Raw genomic sequence first — 21384 nt, 5'->3', positions numbered from 1 at the left:
AGTTTAAGTAATGCGCTCAGTCATCTGGCAGGTAAGCCAGATTCGGACCTAACTTCATCTGAATCACAATGCTCTCAATTAATCTTGCATCCTACACCATAGAAACTGAATGCAGGGAGGAAATAGGGTAGAAGAAACTTCTCTCTCCCACCTCCAAAACAAAGTCTAGCCAGTCAGTGAAAATGAGACAGATTAGAGAACAGGCCTTTCAGATCCACAGCTAACATGAAACACCCAAAAATCTTCACTAGGCGCTAAATGGAATAACTATCCTGATTCTGCCTATAAACCCAGGAGGTTTACACTGTTATTTGTTAATGTTCACAACAACTCTGCAAGGTAGATGTCATCAACTCAGCTTTAGAGAGGAAGAAACTAAGGCTCAGACAGGTTATAGTTTTACTAATGGTATACTGCAAGGACAAGGCATAGCTGGCTTTGAATTTGTCTGCCTCATTCCAAAGTCAGTTTCTTCACAAGGCCATGCTGTTAATACCTTCAGGTGAAGCTGGGGCACAGTATATCGTGGTCAACACAAAATGAAATCCAGACCTCCAGTCTTTCAGGACAGAAATTACTTTTCTCTGACCCCAGGGAAGACCCCACTCCACCCCCAAACAGAAGGCTGTTGCTTCGCCTACTTGGTGAACACACTGCAGGGTCACAACATAACACCTCAGAGATAACCGTTTTTGTATCTCACTAGGAAGGTTCAAACTTCTCTTCAACCCCAACTTTAGACAAAGTAAGTAAAGGTCTGACAGCCTCCCAGAATGTTGAGTCTAGTCTAGAAACCCACAGATACCAACCACTACCCAGGGCCTTCTCAGACACTTCTTTATCAAAGTTTTATTAGCCTCAGCTCAAGGTACCTCCAGCTGAGCATCTCATTACAGAGCAAGGACACTTCAGACATTTGTACCACCACCACCCAAGCAGGAATTTCAAGGACAGCAGCAGAAATTAATCGCAAGGGAGCTATAAATCCTCTTCACCCCCTTTCCCCTCCTCCATACACTCACTCTCTCAAATCATCTATTTTTTCACAGTCCACAAATGGATTACTCCCATACCTTAAACACATCTGTGACATTCTCATCTCTGTTCATGTATTCACACTTTCTTTTGCCTGGAATTCCTTCTCCCCTGGCTGAAATCTAACTTCCACTTTGAACTCTAATCCCACCTAATATTTACTTATCTTTGGGCATTTGTCACATTACATTCTTCATTACAATTATCCAAAAACATTCCTTTCTTTTTTCCTCCTCCTTGATTATAAACTATCTATGTGACCTCAAAGTAAGTACTGCCTAGACACTGGAGATAAATATGTGATAATTTATGGAGATTTGTGTTTTGTTCTCATTCCTGCTGGTGATTTATCTCCCTACCCCCAAGAAGGCAGCCAAGCCCTAATGTTCCCTATGCTGAAGGCTTCTAAGTTTCAAATCTAAAAATCAGCAGTTTTTAGGCTCCCAGAAGACAATTTCCAGAAATGCTTTTGGAAAGCGTGGGTTTATTAGGGGAACAGATCCAGAAGGAAAAGGGATGAGAGCAAATGCTTTGAATGAGAGAAGCAAAAAAAAATCTGTGGGGGGAAGGGTTAGAGAAGGTACCAAGTGTTAGAGTTTATGGAAAGTAAAGACCTAGCCTTCATCTGCATATAGCACCCCAGGATAAGGAGTAGGCTGTCGGAGACTGTCCACTATAATGCCTTGGCCTTGAGAGCTGTGGTAAGGGTCTATCTCTTTGAGCAAGTGTAGAAAGATGATTTACAGCAGGAGGATTAGCACTCACATCAGAAGAAGCCACCCGAATGATGCAACCATCACAGATTAGAGCTGGCCTCTACCCCACTTTTTTTGTGAAAGAAACACAATCTGCAGAAAGCAGTACTATACGCAGAGAGTTAAAATGCTTCACCTTTCAGACGACTTCTCTGATCAACAACGGCTAAGTCTAAGAACCCACTATACTGGAAACGACAGGATACGACTTCTTGGACTCCCTGTTTCGGTCTGGGGCCCTTTTCCTGGCTGGATATTAGGTCTCCGATCTGAACCCTCCCTCTTAGTTTAACTCCTCCAATAGCCTTCAGTCTTTCCACTGACCAGTCCTTCCTCAATGGCCCCCTCCAAGTCTGGCCGCATCTCCACCCCTCAACCCTACGTCAGACTCTCCCTTAGTCGTTCCTTCTTCACTCTAATCTCCCTTGTGCCTCTCACCCTCGCCTTCTTCTGCCCAGTCAGCCCCAATTCCCTCTCCTTCCCCTCCCGCATCCCCCGGGAGGGTCTCCTTTCATTCTTCAGTAACCACCCCCCTCCCCACCCCGCCCCCGACCCCCCCGACTGAGTACAGGCACCCCCCCCACCTCCACAGCTCAGCCGTTGGAGGCGTGGCCCCGCGAGTAACAGGTCTCCCGCCCCACACTCCGCGGGCTCGCGCGCAGACAAAGACATTCCACAGCCCCCGCCCGCTCTGTGCGCTCGGCCAGAAGAGGGAGGAGACACGTGTCCCGCTAGCGCCGAGTCACGTGGAAAAGAAACGAACGGAGCCCGCGGCCTCCCGCGCACGCGCACAAGTACCCGGCCTGGAGGGCTCGGAGGGAAAAGGGGAGAGAGGAGGCGACTTCTTCAGACTCCACGGCGGTGCGCAGGCGCCGTGGCCCGACCGGGGACTTTGTTCTCCGCGGAGAGACCCAAGGGCGGTGCCGGTGGCTGGCTGCGCACGCGCGCCGCCTCATTTCCGGTGCTCTCTTTTGCTGGGTCGCTCGGGTCGGCTTCGGTCGCTGTCGCTCCCGCTCGCCCACCCCCGCCAACCGCCGCTCGGGCCGCCGGCGCTCAGGCCTCCGCCGCTACCGCGTCGCTTCCTCGATCCCTTAATCGCACATCTTTCCCAATGCAGCGCCGGGACGACCCCGCCGCTCGCATGAGCCGGTCCTCGGGCCGCAGCGGCTCCATGGACCCCTCAGGTGCCCACCCCTCCGTGCGTCAGGCGCCCCCTCGGCAGCCACCGCTGCCTCACCGGTCCCGGGGAGGCGGAGGAGGGTCTCGCGGGGGCGCCCGGGCCTCGCCCGCCACGCAGCCGCCACCGCTGCTGCCGCCCTCGGCCACCGGTCCCGACGCGACAGTGGGCGGTCCAGCGCCGACCCCGCTGCTGCCCCCCTCAGCCACTGCCTCCGTCAAGATGGAGCCGGAGAACAAGTATCTGCCCGAACTCATGGCCGAGAAGGACTCGCTTGACCCGTCCTTCACTCACGCCATGCAGTTGCTGACGGCAGGTAAGCGGGCCTCTGGGGTCCCTCTGGGTCGCCCAGCCACCCGGGGGCATGGGTGGTAGCGGCTTTGTTCCTCTTGCTTCCCGTTCCCTGAGGACCTCGGCAATCGTGGACTCCTCTCATCTTCATCTTCGGAAGCTTAAGATTCCACGTTCCCATCCCGGCCCAGAGTGCGAGGGAGAATTTCCAGACGGCAGTGGAGGCCCGGAGGGAACTTAGCCATCTCTTAGCGCAAAGATCTTGATGGATAAATGCCGCGTTCCCCGCCCCCTTGGCCGACCCTTCCTCCTCCCCTCTTGCAGCTGCCCTGCGCTCCGAGTGCTCAGATTCTTCCAGAAAGGAACCTTCATCTCCCCCTTCCCCCAAAGGGGAAGCTTGTTTGATCGCGGGTGGCTGTCGGCGCCTCAACTGAGAGTGTAGGAGGTGAAGACAGCCTGAGCCGGGAGGGACCGTGAGTGGGGCGGGGGGCGAGGTGAGATGGGATGAGACTGGGGTGCCCTGTCCAGCGCCGCGGCCGCAGGGGCCGGTCGGACTTAGCGGTAACTGGAGCTTGAGTTGCTTGGAGGCAGGAGCAACCTGTGGGAATCCGAGCTTGAGCATTTCCGAATTATATTTCCGACCTCGGCAGATAAGATGGTCATTTCTGCCTAGCCAGACGTTTTGGATCCCTTTATTTTATAATGTGTGTTGTGCATTCAAGAAAGGGGAAAAAAATAAACCTAGAGACGGTGAAGGGGTGATAGAGGGAGGTTAAGGATGGTTTGCGTGGCATTCCCAATCAGATGGGGGAAAAAATTGACAGAAGTTTAAGTGGCCTCCTCCCCCGCTCTTCTCAGTAGTGAAACAGACGAGGAATAGTAGTCTTTGTTCTCTTGTCTGTAGACTAGCGCTCCTTTTTTGCGCAAAACTAGCCATCATCTAGTCGCTCTGATTTCTCCTGAAAACCGCCTATTTTGCCCTCTCTTCCTGTTAAAACGGTATAATAAGAGTGTCTTACGATACCTAAATTTTATAAGCAAATAAAAACTCAAAACCTTCCAACACTGAGTGAGTAGTTGGACTCTTTGGCAGGATTGAAATAATGGACAGGCCCTATATGAAAATATCTTTTCCCCTGCGTTTGTTCTCTGTCTCCCAACATTAGAGATCTTTACTTTTAAACAGTAAACAAAGCCCCAGACATTCAAGAATAACATTTAAATAAACTGCTTACGGTTTCAGCTCTGTGCTTTGCTCTTCTATAACAGTAGATTGTTTGAAACATTACTGTTCATTGTGTTGTTCTGGCAAACTCTTTGAGGGCAAGAAAAGCTTTTTAAATCTTATTGTCTTGCATATAGCAAATACCAGTTGTTTGAATCTGAAAGCGAGTACATGTAGGTTCAAGAACCTCAGACAATGGTAAAAGTTGACTGGGTTTTATTTTTATTTTCTTGCATCTTCAAACAGTCCAGATTAAATGTGTAGAATAAAATAACAAACTTTAGAACTGTAAGGTGTTGACTTGGCTTTGAAATTCTAGCTCTTGACTAGTCATCTACTCTTGGGAAACTTTCTGAGTCTCACTAAGCTCATCTGTATAGTGGGGTGGTGAGTTGTGAGGATTAAATGTTGTATAAAAAGCTCTGGCACAGTTCCTTTTGACCTATAATCATTAGCTAATAACTTGCCACCAGTTTTCTCCTAGTTGTAAATTCGTGGTACAGACTTAGGATGAAAATGCAAAAATTTTCTTGCTATTCTACGCACATCAGGTGTCCAGTGCTAGTCTAGTCTTTTAAGTAAAATACGATTTCTTAGAATAGCTATCAAAAACTTAATCCTTATAGTGAAGGTTTTAGTTGCTCAGTCATGTTCAACTCTTTTGTGACCCCATGGACAGTAGCTTACCAGGCTCCTCTGTCCATGGGATTCTCCAGGCTAGAATACTGGAGTGGGTTGCCATGCCCTCCTCCAGGGGAATCTTCCTTACCCAGGGATCGAACCCAGGTCTTCTGCATTGCAGGCAGATTCTTTACCATCTGAGGCACCAGGAAAGCCTGATCCTTAAATAAAATTTTCACCTCTCTCTTACTGCTTAACTTTTGTCACGAGAGAGCGTGCTTTAATTTTTTTTTTTAATTTGAGCTTTTTTCCCCCTCTCACTTTTTAAAAAATATATATATTTTATTTATTTGACTGTGTCAGGTCTTAGTTTTCACCAATAAGCTTCATTCCTCTGTGGCATGTGGGATCTTAGATCCCAGGGCTAGGTATCAAACCTAGGTCCCCTGCATTGCAGGATGGATTCTTAACCACCGGACCACTGGAGAAGTCCAAAGCTTTTTTTATGTCTTTTTTCTTTAACCAGATTGAATTTTAATTGGAGAAAGGGGGTTGAGGTAATGCTGGCTCACTGAGAGAACTGACTTGGGAAACGTGAATATTTCTCAGTATGGATGTGCTGTGCTTAGTGGTTCAGTCGTGTCTGACTCTTTGCAACTCCATGGACTATAGCCCGCCAGGCTCCTCTGTCCATGGGGATTCTCCAGGCAAGAATACTGGAGTGAGTTGCCACTAGGGATCTTCCCAACCCAGGGATCGAACCCAGATCTCCCACATTGCAGGCAGATTTTCTGAGCCAGCAGGGAAGCCCGAGAATACTGGAGTGGGTAGCCTATCCCTTTTCCAGGGGAACTTCCAGACCCAGGAATTGAACCTGGGTCTCCTGCATTGCAGGCAGATTCTTTACCAGCTGAGCTACCCAGGAAGACTCTTAGCGTGGGTAAATGTTGATATATGTTGGACCCAGCTTTTAAGGTTTTTTTAAGTTGAGTATAGTTAATTTATTTTAAGATATTTTTGAATGATCTGGAAAAGGGATTGTAGTAAAGTTGACCAATTGTGAGGAAATGATACTGAGAAGACAATAGTAGTTAAACTCTGTGATGAGGTTATGTGCAGGAAAAATATGACTAACACTATGCTGGATGCTGGACACTGGTCTGAACACTTGACATCAACTATTAACCTTATTAAGAGGAAGTTACTCTTATTATTCTTGCCTTTATTTCTACATATGAGGAAACCAAGACAAGCAGATTAAATAATTTGCCTAAGATAACAAAATCAATAAACGGCATAAGGAAGATTTGAAGTCAGTCTGAGTCTGGATCCTCACATCTAAACCTCTTTGCTCACCACTCCCTCATCCCTCACTATAGTGCCTGCAACAAATTGTACTCAAAAAAATTTGTGTGTGCTAAAATATTAAAATCTGAACACATCATAGTCTAGCCAACAGATAGTGAAGGTGACAAGACCAAGACACAGAAGAAAGAGGAAACCCAGAGAGCATAGCACTTGGGACTGTGACTCCTCCAGGCAACTCTGCCTGTTTCCCAAGAGGTCCCGCAAGACCCAGACCACTCTTGCCTTCCCAGCCCTCCCTCTCCCTTTCGCAGCTTAACCTTATTTTGTACTTATCAGCATCTGATGCACCATATGTTGTAGTTAATGTGTTTGCTTGTTGGCTACCCCCTCTTTATGACCAAAATGTCAGCTCTACCAGGGCAGGGATCTTTTGTCTGCTTTGTTCACGGCTGTGTCTTCTGTTCCTTTAAGAGTACTGCACAGAGTGGCCTCTTACTAAATAGTTGGTGAATGAATATTCATCTTCATTGCATGATGGAAAAATATCAACACAATTCTGAAGGATTTCAATTTTGAATATAGACTTCTATATTAGCCAAATTGATAATCAACTATGATGACAATTAAATGCATTTGCAAAAGTACAAGGACTCTCAGGGTACCCATGCTTGTTTTCTGAAACATAATTTGTCATATTATTTGTGTTAAATACTTATGTAATAAACATAAGATGTTTTTATGTATATCAGTGTTCTTTTTCCACTTTTTCTAACTGGGAAAATACAAGTCAGTATAAATGACTCAAAAGTAAACATTTTGAATAGAGTAACAATCCCCGGATGATCTTGAAAGGATACTCAGCAGTTCATTCTCCAAAAGCACTCAGTGCAGGGACTTCCCTGGTGGTCCAGTGGTTAAAACTCTACGCTTCCACTGCCCAGGGCATGGGTTTGATCTTTGGTTAGGAAACAGATCCTGCATGCAGCATGGCAAGGCAAAAAAAAACATGTCAGTTCAGAATATTTTCCAACAAAAACCTATTGAAATTTCAAAATAGTTAATTTCTGTGTTTTATTTACAGTGTGCTATAGAAATACATCTTTTTTGATGTATTTAAATACATCTAAGTCATGTCTAATTCTTTGTGATACCATGGACTGCAGTCAGCCAGACTTCCCTATCCTTCAGTATCTCTGGAGTTTACTCAAACTCACATCCATTGAGTTGGTGTGGCTATCCAACCATCTCATCCTCTGTCACCCCCTTCGCCTGCCCTCAGTCTTCCCCGGCATCAGGAATTTTCCCAGTGAGTCAGCTCTTTACATCAGGTGGTCAAATATTGGAGCTTCACCGTCAGTCCTTCAAATGAATTCAGGGTTGATTTCCTTTAGGATTGACTGATATAATCTCCTTGCATTCCAAGAGGCTCTCAACTGTCTTCTCCAGTGCCATAATTTGAAAGCATCAGTTCTTTGACACTCAGCCTTTTTTATGGTCCAACTCTCAGATCTGTACATGACAACTGGAAAAACTGTAGCTATGATTGTACAGACCTCTAGCAAGACCTATTAAACCCAAGAAGTGAAATTGCAGGGGAACTATAGACCAAATAATGGCAGTCTATATCCACAGTTTCTTCATGTATGTGAATTCAACCAACAGTGAATCAGAAATATTCAGGGGTAGAGGGATTCCAAAATTTCCAAAAAACAAAACTTGAATTGGTTTGCAGTGGTTTACCTTGGAACTATTTACACTGTATTAGGCGTTATAAGTAATCTAGAGATGATTTGAAGTACACAAGAGGATGTGTGTAGGTTATGTACAAGTACTATGTCATTTTATATAAGGTACTTGAAATCCTCTTATTTTAGTTATGGGGGTGTGGTCCTGGGACCAATCTTCTTGGGACAGTGAGGGATGTCTTTGTAGGTATGAATATAAATACTAGGAAAAAAAGAGGCAGCATTTACCATTTGCAACAACTTCATGGTTGTTTATCTAGGAAAGTAGGAATGTATTGGGAATATGCTCAAACTTTTGTTCATGAATGCCTCAGTAATAAAATGGTGTACCTTATTTCATCATTGATTGGATACTGAGAAGTTTTCAAAATGAAATACTTACACAGCAGTGAAAATGAAAACTATAGCTGAATGCCACAACATGGAGAGATCTTAGAAATCTAATGTTATATGAAAAGGTCAGTCCCATAAGGCTTTATCCATGTGGTACAATATTGTTTTTATGGAACATGTAATACCAATAGTTAACTAAAATATTGTTAGCATGCATAAATTTCAGATAAAGCAGTTTTTAACAAAACTTAACATGTGTTGACCATACAACTCAGCAATTATATTTGTGGGCATTTATCCCAGAAAAATTAGAACTCGCATTCATAGGAAACTTGTACATGAATGTTCATAATAGCCAAAAACTGGATATAAGCCATATGTGTCCAGTTGAAGAATAGTTTCGCTGTGGTACATCCATACCATGAACTACTACTCAACAGTAAAAAAAAAGAAGTGAACTATTAATAAATGCAACAACTTAAGATATCTCAAGAAATTGAGGGGGTGGGGATCAGGCCTTGTAGCTTGTAAGATCTTGATTCCCTGACCGGGGATTGAACCCCAGCCCTGGTGGATAAGCACCAAGCTCTAACCACCGGGCAGCCAAGGAATTCCCTCAAGAGAATTATGCTGAATTAAGAAGCCAACCTCAAAAGATTACATACTGTATAATTCCATTAATTTAACATTCTTGAAAAGACAAAATAATTGAGCTGGAGAACATCAGTGATTGCCAGTGTGAAGGAGAGAGGAAGGGCAGCATGAGGGATCTTTGTGTTCTGTGCTGTACTGGAATCATTCTGTACCGACACTGGTTGTGGTCGCGTGAATCTGATTAGAGCATAGAGCTCTAATGCATAGAGCTAAGCACACACACGTGCGTGCACACACATGTACATGCAAAACTAGTGACATCCAAATAAAGTCAGTAGATTGTATTTGCATTTTTTGGTTATGATTTGTATTATAGACATGCAAAATGTTATCATAGAGAATAGTGGGTAAAGTATATAGGCGATCTCTCATTTCTTAAACTGCATGTAAATCTACAATTATCTTAAGATAAAGTGGTTTGTTTTGTTTTTAAAAGGAAAAAAAGCCCTAAACTGTAAGTTGTACTCTAAGAAAGAGATTTGGGAGACCATGGTCAATAGGCCTGATAAGAGTTTGCCATTATCTTGAAATATGGGAATTACTGCAAGGAGATCCAACCAGGCCATTCTGAAGATCAACCCTGGGATTTCTTTGGAAGGAATGATGCTAAAGCTGAAACTCCAGTACTTTGGCCACCTCATGCGAAGAGTTGACTCATTGGAAAAGACTCTGATGATGGGAGGGATTGGGGGCAGGAGAAGAAGGGGACGACAGAGGATGAGATGGCTGGATGGCATCACTGACTCGATGAACGCGAGTCTGAGTGAACTCCAGGAGTTGGTGATGGACAGGGAGGCCTGGCGTGCTGCGATTCATGGGGTCGCAAAGAGTTGAACACGACTGAGCGACTGAACTGAACTGAACTAACTTGGGCTTTGAAGGATTTTTTTTTTTGAGCCAATACCCACCCTTAGTCAAGATTGTATGTGAAATACTGTGTCTGTTTTTCTGGGGAGTTAGTCTGTAAGGGCTCATGACCCTAAATAAAATTTAAAATGTATAGCTCTGTGTTCTTGCTTTACATAATAAGTAATTTGAAAAATGAATGGAGTGGCTTTATACAAAGTTAATAAACTTACTGGACTTGTGAATCCAAAAGGATTTACCAACAGACAAGATACAGGGCAGAGAACTATAAACTTGGGAATGGTAAAGTTATATGAATTGTTAAGGGAAGTTGGGAGTGTTAATGGTATATTTCTTTAATTTGATATAGTTTATAGATGCCTGTTGTCTATTAGGCATTGTATGATAAATGGCAGATAGTTCAGTGATGAAGGGGTCCAGAAATGGATAATAGCAGGGGAAGGAGTGCTGTTGTTAGATGTTTGAACTAAATACATTGATATTCTGGAGGACGGTGTGACACCTGACCTTTTGGAGCAGATACCCTATGAATCTTGCCCTTCTAGAAGCACTATCTCTAGATGCCTTAGTCAGAAAACCATGACTGTCTTGCTCCTTATGTAGCATTTATTAAATGTTCAGTTAATGGATTGTACATGACAGTCATTTTTAGTTAAGCCAGGCCAGTTGATAAAATCTGTATATAATTTTTTCAAACTTCTCTAGTATTAATATTTTTCTGTTCATAAAATCTTTTTTTCTGTTTTTTAAAAAAATCTTCCTTTTTAAAAGTAAGAAGCAAGACTGAGGTTTAACAATTTGCCCCAAGGTCACACAGCAAGCATGTACCAGAGTTGGGACTCACACCCAGTTCTGTTTAGCTTCAAAACTCAGGTTTTCCTCTCAGACATATATTTAAGAAGCAGTTCTCATCCTTTGGCTTCCCTGGTGGCTCAGACGGTAAAGCGTCTGCCTGCAATGCGGGGGACCCAGGTTTGATGCCTGGGTTGGGAAGATGCCCTGGAGAAGCAAATGGCAATCCACTCCAGGACTATTGCCTGGAAAATCCCATGGACAGAGGAGCCTGGTAGGCTACAGGCCATGGGGTTGCAAAGAGTCGGACACGACTAAGCAACTTCACTTTCTTTCACATCCTTTGGCACTTACAATATGGTTGTGATAAGGCCTACCAAAAAAAGAAAGATTAAGTTATAGTAGAAGAAATGCCACAAGACTGGTTGAATTTGCTAACTGACATACAGAATAACCTGGGTTTAAATACCTGCTCTGTCATTAATTTTGTCATGTTGGACAGTATTTCTGCACCTGTTAAGTGAGGATAATTTTCATTATAAAGACAAAGGGAAACCCGAAAGGGTAAGATAATGATTATTGTCAGCATCTGACTCTGAACCAGACGGGTCACCTCTCTTGTGTTGTTTACAGGATACTTTTTCTTTCTTTGACTCTTGGGACATCCAAGGTCTCCAGAGACCCAAGCAAAGATCTTTTAAAGGAGTCAATTTCACAAAGATTGTCTAGAAGTACTTTTGCCTGCGGGTAAGGCATTTTTAGGAAGCTTCACCTTATTATTTTTTTTTTTTCCTTCCCTTTACAGCCTGCTTGTTAGATCTCCACAAGAAGTGAGGCCAAGGAGAGAAATTGAAAAAAAGCTCAGGCAGCTGAACATCTGAGGTGTCGATAGAGCCCTTTTGTGGCATTTAGGTGGATGACAGTGTCTGGGGGTACAAGCTGAACTTCCTGAAACTTTAAAAAATTAGCTCTTTTTTCACTTAAATAAAGTGTGCCCCTCTCTCCCTATTGAGAGGCAATAATAAAAGCATGAGGTTTGAAGTTAGAGAAAGCCTGGGTTTTAATCCTTATTTGGGTACTACTTCAACAGCTTTCTGACTTAGAGATTTAACTTCTCTGAGTTTGTTTCTTCAGTTATAAAATAGGGATAGTACCAACTGCTTCACCCAGTAATGTTTGAGTATAAATGAGGTCATATTTGTATAGAATTTGATGTATTGTAGGCACTGAATAAAGGATTGGTCCTTCCCCTTCCAAAAGTGGAAGGTGACCCTCTTTGAAGGCTCAAGTTGCTTCTTTTGCTTTCTAGGCTAACCCTGTGATTGATTTATCTTTTCAGTCCTGTTTTATTTAAACCATTGTTCTCTGAATTCTCTAAAAAATGCTTTAACATTATTTTTTAACGTTCAAAACATAGCAGAAGGATCTGTGTTTTAAATTTTTGCTTGCTTATTATTTTTATTTGTTTGTGCCAGGTCTTATTTGGGGTGTGTGGGATCTAGTTGCCCGACCAGGGATCAAACCCCAGGCCCTCTGCATTGGGAGCAGAGAGTCTTATTTAAACACTGGACCACCAGGGAAGTCCTAGATGCATGTTTTAGAAAGGCCTAATATTCACAGGGCACAGTTCAGTGATATTAAACCTTTCTACTGGGTTCAGTTTTTGCAGCCCTGCTTCCTGTGGGAATACAGATTAACAGATTTCAAGTCTTAGCTTCTTGTTCTGAACAATTAAAGTTTCTGGAAAGTGATACAAAGTACAGCTGAAGGGCCTAACTAGATGGCAGCAATTAGAACACACAGAGACATAGATGAGATGACGTATATAACTTGTTCCACATTTTTAGAAGCTCCTCTGATTTGAAATGTGGCATCTTTGTTCCTGTAGGACATTTGAAGATTTTAAGTACCCAGTTTACCAGCGCAGAAGCTCTAGAAGAAGTGTGTTCAGAGATGGTAGCTCAAAACCAGTGACTGCAAAGTTAATATTAGCAGTAAGTGGGAAGGGATGGAGGTCAGGATACACAGGCAGTGAAACAGTAAACAAGTAGGGTGTTGAATGAAGCATTTAGTCTGTTGATTGTAAGGTCAAATTTGCTTTCTACTCCAAGTAATGAAAAATAGAGGAGTGCAAAGAGCACTGTCATTTACGGTTCTTATAAGTGTATAACATCTCAGTTTAGGCTTTTTAATAAACAGAGAAGCCTTCAGTTTGGAATTCTGAACTCTGTGAGTCTCAGTAACTTTCCTTTATCTGTGTATATCATAGCTAGATTTAGTCTAAACAGTTATTTTTAAAGTTTGTTAAAGGTTTAGATTTGCAGAATGTGTTTAAAGTATTATGTCTTTATATACTAAGGTATATAAAGGTCCACCAGGCTCCTCTGTCCATGGAACTCTCTAGGCAAGAATACTGGAGGGGATTGCCATTTTCTTCTCCGAAGGATCTTCCCGACTCAGGGATCAAACCTGGGTTTCCCACATTTGAGGCGGATTCTTTACCATCTGAGCCACAAGGGAAGCCCATATATTGAACTAGTGGTTTTCGAAGTGTGAACTTTAGGGCAGCAATATCAGTATCACCTGGTCACAGTTTTAAATGCAGATTCCTAACACAATCCTAAATGCAATCCCAGACTGGGATTGGGTCCCAGCAGTCTAGTTGAACTAGCTGTCAAGATGATTCTGCTGCATACTGAAGTTTGAGAACCCTTATCTTTATTTTTATTTTTGGGGGGGCTCCCAAATCACTGCAGATGGTGATTGCAGCCATGAAATTAAAAGACACTTACTCCTTGGAAGGAAAGTGTCCAGTTGAAAAGCAGAGACGTTACTTTGCCAACAAAGGTCCCTCTAGTCAAGGCTATGTTTTTTCCAGTGGTCATGCATGGATGTGAGAGTTGGACTGTGAAGAAAGCTGAGTGCCGAAGAATTGATGCTTTTGAACTGTGGTGTTGGAGAAGACTCTTGAGAGTCCCTTGCACTGCAGGGAGATCCAACCAGTCCATCCTAAAGGAGACCAGTCCTGGGTGTTCATTGGAAGGACTGATGCTGAAGCTGAAACTCCCAGTACTTTGGCCACCTCATGCAAAGAGTTGACTCATTGGACAAGACTCTGATGCTGGGAGGAATTGGGGGCAGGAGGAGAAGGGGACAACAGAGGTTGAGATGGTTGGATCGCGTCACCGACTCAATGGACATGAGTTTGAGTGAACTCCGGGAGTTGGTGATGGACAGGGAGGCCTGGCATGCTGTGATTCTTGGGGTCGCAAAGAGTCGGACACGACTGAGTGACTGAACTGAACTGAACTATCTTTAAATTACAGAAGATAGGGACTTCCGTGTTGGCCCAGTGGTTAAGACTCCATGTTGCCAGTGCAGAGGGCACAGATTTGATCCCTGCTTGGGGAACTAAGATCCCACATGCCCCTTGGCATGGCCAAAAATTTTTTTAAAATATGAAAGTTAGAAACACTGGAAATGTTGTATAAGGAGAACATTGTGTTAGAGTGTTCCACTGATTTTAGGGCATATAAAAATTTGTTTTATTCTCAGTGGACCATAGTATAATGTTTTAGTTGCTAGTATTCATTGCCTCCATACTCTGCCCCATCTCTGTTAGTACTCCTTTTGTAGCTGTTAACTATTCTTCATTGCCAGCTTTGTATACTGGTACCCCTTGTATATAGACATAGTGGAGATTGGGACCATGTCTAACTGGTTGTGTGGTTTCTCCTATACTTTACAAGGCCAAGTGCCTGGCCCTTAGTAATTGTTCCATGGTGCTTAGTGATCATACCTATATCTGTCCCTTCGTGTGCCTCACCATAGGAAGCACTCAGACACTTGGAATCACTGAATGAATGAATGGAGTTTCCTAATGATAGGAATCGTTTGGGATACTAAGGTTCTAGCTGATGAAACTGTCTTAACCTGTGAATTGAAATTACCTTGGTGCATTTTTTCCTTTAGGACACTGAGTGAATTTGGGCTAGAGAGTGTTAAGTAGATATTAAAACACTTCCTAAGAAATGTGCTTTTAGGACTTTCCTGGTGGTCCAGTGGTGAAGACTCTGGACGTCTGCAGGGGACAGAGCTAAGATGAGGGCAGAACTAAGATCCTGCATGGCCAAAAGGAAAAGCAGAAAGAAAGAAATGGGCTTTAATTAGCATATTTGCATATTTTATTTTATTTATTTGGCTGTGCCAGGTCTTAGTTGTGGCATACAGCATCTTTTTAATTGCCACATGCAAGATCTAGTTCCCTGACCAAGAATCAAACTCAGGCCCCACTGCATTGGGAGAGAGGAGTCCCAGCCGCTGGAACACCAAGGCAGTCCCTCCATGTTACTTTATTCTATCTTCATAGCAACCTCTTGAGATAGATACTGCGTCCATTTTACAAATGAGGACATCAAAGTTCAGAGCAGTTAAACTTTTCAGAGTTCACACAACTAGTGAGTGGCAGAGTAAAACCCAGGTCTTTCAGACTTTGAAGGACTGCTACTATCCAAAGCACTACTGTTAACAAAATTTTAATAGGACTCTTAGTTGTGTGTTTAAATTAAGTTTGTCTCTTCATTAAGATACAGCTTTGGGGACTTACTTGGTGGTCTAGTGGTTAAGAATCCACCTGCCAATGCAGGGGACATGGGTTTGATCCCTCCAGGAAAACTCCACTTGCCTCAGGGCAACTAAGCCCGTGCACCACAACTGCTGAGCGCCCTCACCTTGGGGTTGTGCTCCACAGCAAGAGAAGCCACCACAATGAGAAGCAGAAGCACTGCAGCTGGAGAGTAGCCCCCGCTCACCACAGCTGGAGAAAGCCCAAGTGCAGCAACAAAGATCCAATGCAGCCAAAATAAATAAGTAGAATAATAATAATAAAGATATGGCTTTGTACTTTTTCTTGATGCAGGTTTTAATTTTTTCCAGTTTGTTTATCCCCCTTTCCTCATCTCACTCCTGTCTAAAGAACACTGGACTGTCTCTGTAGAGGTTTCAGCTGAAAGTAGAAGAGCAAACTGCCCTTACTAGAAGGAGGCTTTGAGACTTCCCTGGTAGTCCAGTGGTTAAGACTCCAGACTTCCAGTGCAGGGGACGAGGGTTCAATCCCTGGTCAGGGAACTAAGATCCCACATATGGTAAAGCAGCTAAGCCTGCAAGCCAAAACAAGAGAGTCATGTGCAGCGAAGGATCCCACATGACTCAGAGATCATCCCACATGCCACAACTGAGAGCCAGCATAGCCAAATAAAAAGAACCAGGCTTTTGGTTTCCTAGTCAACTTCATCTAGCTTTGGTGCTGTCTTTATTTGAAATTAAGGCACTAGTCATCTGAACTATTCATTAATATTTGGTCTCATTACACAGTATTCCCTCTTACTGCTTTAAGTAGACTCAGAATTTTGCCTTTATTTAAAAGAACAAAGCTAAATTAAATTTCTGTTTGTCCTATTCAGAAATTGAGAAGATTCAGAAAGGGGATTCAAAAAAGGACGATGAGGAGAATTACTTGGATTTATTTTCTCACAAGAACATGAAGCTGAAGGAGAGGGTTCTGATACCTGTCAAGCAGTATCCCAAGGTAAGGGAAAGAGTGCCTCATTTCTTTGAGTTGGCTTCGTAGTATGAGAATGTGTAGTATGTGGTGTGTCTTGTAGCACCAGCTGTAACAAAAGATTTGCAGAGGTTGTGGGCCTGGTGAAGGTTCTGTCCCATGCTTGTAATGACTGTATCCAGCAGGCAAGACACACAGGCCTGCAACTAAGAGCATAGCTACAGCCAGGAAGGAAATGCGACCATCTTTTTATTATCAAAAAAGGAATTTCCTTCTCAAATGTTTGTTTAGCTTCAAGTTTAAAGGAAAAAAATTGAACCCTAATTGTTCTTTGTCGAAAGATTGAGCTGAAGTTTAAATAAAGGAAATACAACATAAATCCTTGTGATACAATGAATAAGTTAATTTTATTTCTTACTCAAAGTTTTTTACTCTTGTTTGTTTTTGATTTGGGGTATACTGCTTGTGGTATCTTAGTTCCCTGACCAGGAATGGAACCTGTGACCCTTGCAGTGGAAGCACACGGTTTTAACCAGTGAACCTCAAGGGCATTCCCAAAGTTTCACTTTTAAATAAATGGTTTCTACTACTACTCCTTTTAAAAAAACAAACAAACTAGTTTTAGTCAGACCAGTACTACCAAAGGGGGGTACCATATGTCTGTTCTGTTCTAAAGTAACTGCCTTAAAAACGTTTATGTATGTTAAATTACAAAGAGTTGTGGAGTGATAATTTGGAAAGAGCACCATACTACATCAGGAATTCAGGTTCCAGAACTGCCACTTTGCAGTTTTGTGTCATGCCATGCTCAGTTGCTCACTCATGTCCAACTCATTGTGACTGTAGCCTGCCGGGCTCCTCTGTCCCTGGGGTTTTCCAGGCAAGAATACAGAAATAGGTTGCCGTTTTCTCCTCCAGGGGGTCTTTGCAACCCAGAGATCGAACCAGCATCTCCTGCATTGGCAGATGGATTCTTTACCACTGAGCCACCCAGGAAGCCTCTTTCCAATTGTATAACCTTTGGCTAATCAATTTTATCAGTACCACTTCAGTATATCCTTCAGTAAAATGGGAGTGGTTAGTACTCTATTTCCTTTACAGGAAGTATTGAAGATAAATAATACATGTAGAAATATTTTATAGAAACATACACATTTAGAAATCTGTCTTTATTTTCTATCAGTTCAATTTTGTGGGAAAGATCCTTGGACCACAGGGAAATACAATCAAAAGACTGCAAGAAGAGACTGGTGCAAAGATTTCTGTGTTGGGAAAAGGCTCAATGAGAGACAAAGCCAAGGTAAGCTCACATTAATGAGGCAAGAAGACACCCGAATGCCTTCCAGTAGCCTAGAGTCCAGTATGGATACCTATGGAAGCTAGTTCTTAAGTGTGTACTGAAAGTGATTCCCTTAAATTCGCATTGGATGTGAGAGATTATAGACCAGTTAATTAACTTTGGCAACCCGAGAAGAACCTTGGTATGCCCTGGTGATTGTTTTCTTTCTGACTTGACTGTGTAGTAATGGAAATAGCAGTAGCAGCTTTGGCCTTAGTAAGCTTATCTAGGAAAACTTGGAAGGGGAGGCTGAATGTACTGAAACTTACCCAGCTAAAGACACTAAATGTGAAGAGCATTCTGTTTCCAGTTAGTGTGGAAAAATGTGAGCAATAGTGTTGTGAGTGCCGGTGAGTTTGAGGATTAGTTGGCTGGTTTGTTTTATAGCCAGCTGGAATGTGAGGCATGCTAAAGGAAGATGTCACAGAAGGAACCATGAGAAATCCTGACAATAGAATCCAGAGCTTATTTTTCCCCAGGCCATAGCCCCGTATTCTTTATACTCTCTCTAAGTGTGGAGAAACTTCCCACCAAAATAAAATAGTCTTAGCTTTCTAGAATCAGCTTTTTAGATGGGATATAACCTGCTCCAGCCTAAAAACTTACTCTTTCAGGCCTCCTTGTATGCAGCCTGATTGATGAACATTTAGGGCTGAAGTATAATACTCTGTTTAATGAGGTGTACATGAGATTTTCTTCTCTCTATTGTGACTTTTTTCCTTCTCTATACAAGCAGATCAGAAGAGCTGGTGATTAACAGCTCTACCTGGGGTTTATTAATAAAAGCAAATGCTTGGCAATTAATGAATGAGTGGATGGATGCTTGGCAAACAGCCGTTATCCGAATGGAGACTGGAATTACATTTGTCTCTTCTGTGCCTTCTAATATGAGCTCCAGTGAACACACCAGCAATTCAGAACAACAGTTAGCTTTTAGCAGCAGACCAATCGCAGGTTCAGCAGACTGTGTAAATTACTGTACTCCAGAGTTTACTTTTTTCTTACACTTTACTGGGTTTTTCTTAGGTGTTGGAGTCATTTCTTACTGTCCCTTTGGCCTAATGGTAAAGGTGTCATTTTCTCCATAGTCCAAGTGATAATGTTGTTTTTGTGCATTTTTCCACAGGAGGAAGAGTTGCGCAAAGGTGGAGACCCCAAATATGCCCACTTGAATATGGATCTGCATGTCTTCATTGAAGTCTTTGGACCCCCATGTGAGGCTTATGCTCTTATGGCCCATGCTATGGAGGAAGTCAAGAAGTTTCTAGTACCAGTAAGGAAATCCATATCCTGTATCATTTGAGCAAGAGAAAACTAGGATCTTGTGCTTATTGCTAAGGCAGGGGTTCTTAACCAGGGTCTCGGCATAACCTGAAATTGCATATCCAATTCGCATTTATGTTCGTTTTTCTGAGGTAGTCCATTACTTGCACCTAGTTCTCAAACCACTGTGCCCTGAGGCCACTCTACCAGTCCTAGTTTTAATGTGATTTTAGTTGTATGCCAGTATCTTTTGTCAATATCTTGGATCCACAGTATGTCTTGGCATTCCAACATTTGGTTAACAAAGATTTAACAAGGTCTTCAATAAATTAAGTATTTTGGTGCTAGTATGGAACCAGGAGGTTATGATAGGAAAATGGTGAAGGTGGTTGTAACCCCCCTGCAGTTAAGGGGTTATAGTATAGACTCCTGAGAGTCTAGATGATGATAACAGTATCATCTAGTCTGATGATGTGTTATCTGGCCTCCAGTGTTAATGGGTTAAATTCTGACCTGAATGCATTCAAGACTCTGTCCTGGAGGAGTTTACTCAAGTAGAGTTGATTTGAAGGAGGCATGATGGTTGTAGGCGTTAACTGTTAATGACATTAAACAGATTGGTATAAAGCTTCTTTCAGAATGTATTTAAGGCCTTGTAAGAGTTGGAACAGACCAGGTTACCTGTCTTCCTTATTACCACCTGGTCAGAGGTTATTCATTCTTTGAATAAGTAGGAAATGATGACTTTTTGCCTTTTGACAAGACCTGGTAATTTTCAGAGTTAACATACTGCTTAGTGTTCAATATTTAATAACCAAAGAAGACTCTGGGACCTTAGGAAGCATTTGGAGTACTATTCAACTAGAATTGAGTAAGCATCATAGTTTCATCACTGAGAAGAGATGATACATAGTTCTTGGTTTTCTTATACATGTAAAATGAGGGAGTTGGAACTGTCAGAGGATGTGAGAATTGGCAGAGCAAAAATATATAGGCAGTGTGTCTCTATAATGCTGAGCTCCAAGGATTCCAGCACTGTCTCAAATGTCTAAGCTGCTCTGCTTCTAAGTATGTCGTCATTAGAATGTTCAGCTTGAAACAGCACATTTAAAATATCCTAGAAAAAACTCAAGAGCTGGTAACTTTTCCCTTGAGGGGCTTCTTTACTCTTTGAGGTGTGTACTGAAGCATCCTGAGCCATCCGTTTTCTGAAGAACTGCAGAGGAATGCCCATCTTCTCTTTATCATTAATCTCAGCATATTTCTGAAAAGAGCTACATCTCCAAGACTTCCATGTAAGTGGGTCTTCAAAAAAGAAGCCTACCAAGGAGATCTGGGTTTCCTCAGTGTTGCTATGGCAGCTAGAGAAATCTGAGCAAACGGCCCATCATTGGTCACTTGATTCTCTAATGTGAGTCTCACGCAGTAGAAATGTGTAAGGTAGGAAGAGGTGAAGAGTCAGGGGGTGGAGGTGGAGGGAGCATCTCTGTGGCGACTAGAATCTTCTAGAAGCTGTATACACCTGGGATATATAAAAGTGCACTAAGTATTGAGACTGAATGACTCTCATCAGGAAATATGTGAAAAGATTTACAAATGGCATTTGACTCGGTTCTTCCTCCTTGTAAAGAAAACAAATGAGCCTGTTTTTGCATCCGTGACCAGAGCCCTCCGTTTTCCCCTTAGAGACTGGTACAGTAGGAAGAGCACTGGACTGGGAACTTTATCTGAATCATCTTGGACAAGTTATTATATCACTTTCTTGAGCCTCAGTTTCCTTTTTCATCCCAAACATTTGTTAAGTATCTGGTAGGTGCTGAATACTATGCTTGGGTCTGAAGTTACAGAAATGGTTCTTGAAGAGGTTATAACCTAGTGAGAAAGACAGACAGACATTTTTTAAATGATGTGGTAAGTGCTTAGAGAAGATTACATTGTGCCATGGGAAAAGAGAGAGTGAGGAGTTGGCATCAAGAGAAAGTTTTTCAAAAGAGGTAATACTTTTGATTAAATCTTATAAGAATTAGAGTCCTTCAGGTGGACAAAAAAAGGCAACAATATATTGATTAATTGATACATTAATGATTCAAAGCCTTGATTTTGGAGATTCTGAATTAACATATAGAATCTACCACTCACTAGCTCTGTGTCTTTATATTGGTTGTTTTATGCTTTCTGAATCTGTTTTCCCAAATGGGAAGATCTGCCTACTTCAGGATTATTTTGAAGATTAAACTGAAAACCCTATGTAAGGCTTATTATATGGTACCCAGCTGTAGAGCTTAATTAATGGTAGTGGCTTTTATTATTCTAGGAAAAGGAAACTGTTTGCAAGAATGGATGTGTATGAGTATGCCGTGTTCTGAACTGCAAGTTGTTCAGCATGGCTTGAAAGGAGGTTATACATGGATAGAGGATG

The 21384-nt window shown here is 42.5% G+C and overlaps 1 protein-coding gene across 2 annotated transcripts in view; it reads left to right on the top strand.

Moving 5' to 3' along the window:
• Window positions 1-2780: 2780 nt before the first annotated feature.
• The window catches only part of KHDRBS1 (KH RNA binding domain containing, signal transduction associated 1), a 35363-nt gene continuing 16759 nt past the window's right edge, over window positions 2781-21384 (top strand). For both annotated transcript variants that reach the window (XR_008201064.1, XM_052658640.1), the window contains exons 1-4: window positions 2781-3283; window positions 16266-16390; window positions 17547-17663; window positions 18829-18975. Coding sequence is in view for 1 of the 2 variants with exons in the window: in XM_052658640.1 (XP_052514600.1) it covers window positions 2902-3283; window positions 16266-16390; window positions 17547-17663; window positions 18829-18975 (771 nt within the window). In the remaining variant the exon portion in view is untranslated. The remainder of the gene's footprint in view (window positions 3284-16265; window positions 16391-17546; window positions 17664-18828; window positions 18976-21384) is intronic.

The sequence above is a fragment of the Budorcas taxicolor genome, chromosome 2 (genome assembly GCF_023091745.1).
Source record: "Budorcas taxicolor isolate Tak-1 chromosome 2, Takin1.1, whole genome shotgun sequence".
Classification (NCBI taxonomy): Eukaryota; Metazoa; Chordata; class Mammalia; order Artiodactyla; family Bovidae; genus Budorcas; species Budorcas taxicolor.
The sequence above is the reverse complement of the archived record's forward strand: the minus strand, read 5'-3'. Positions and strand labels throughout refer to the sequence as shown.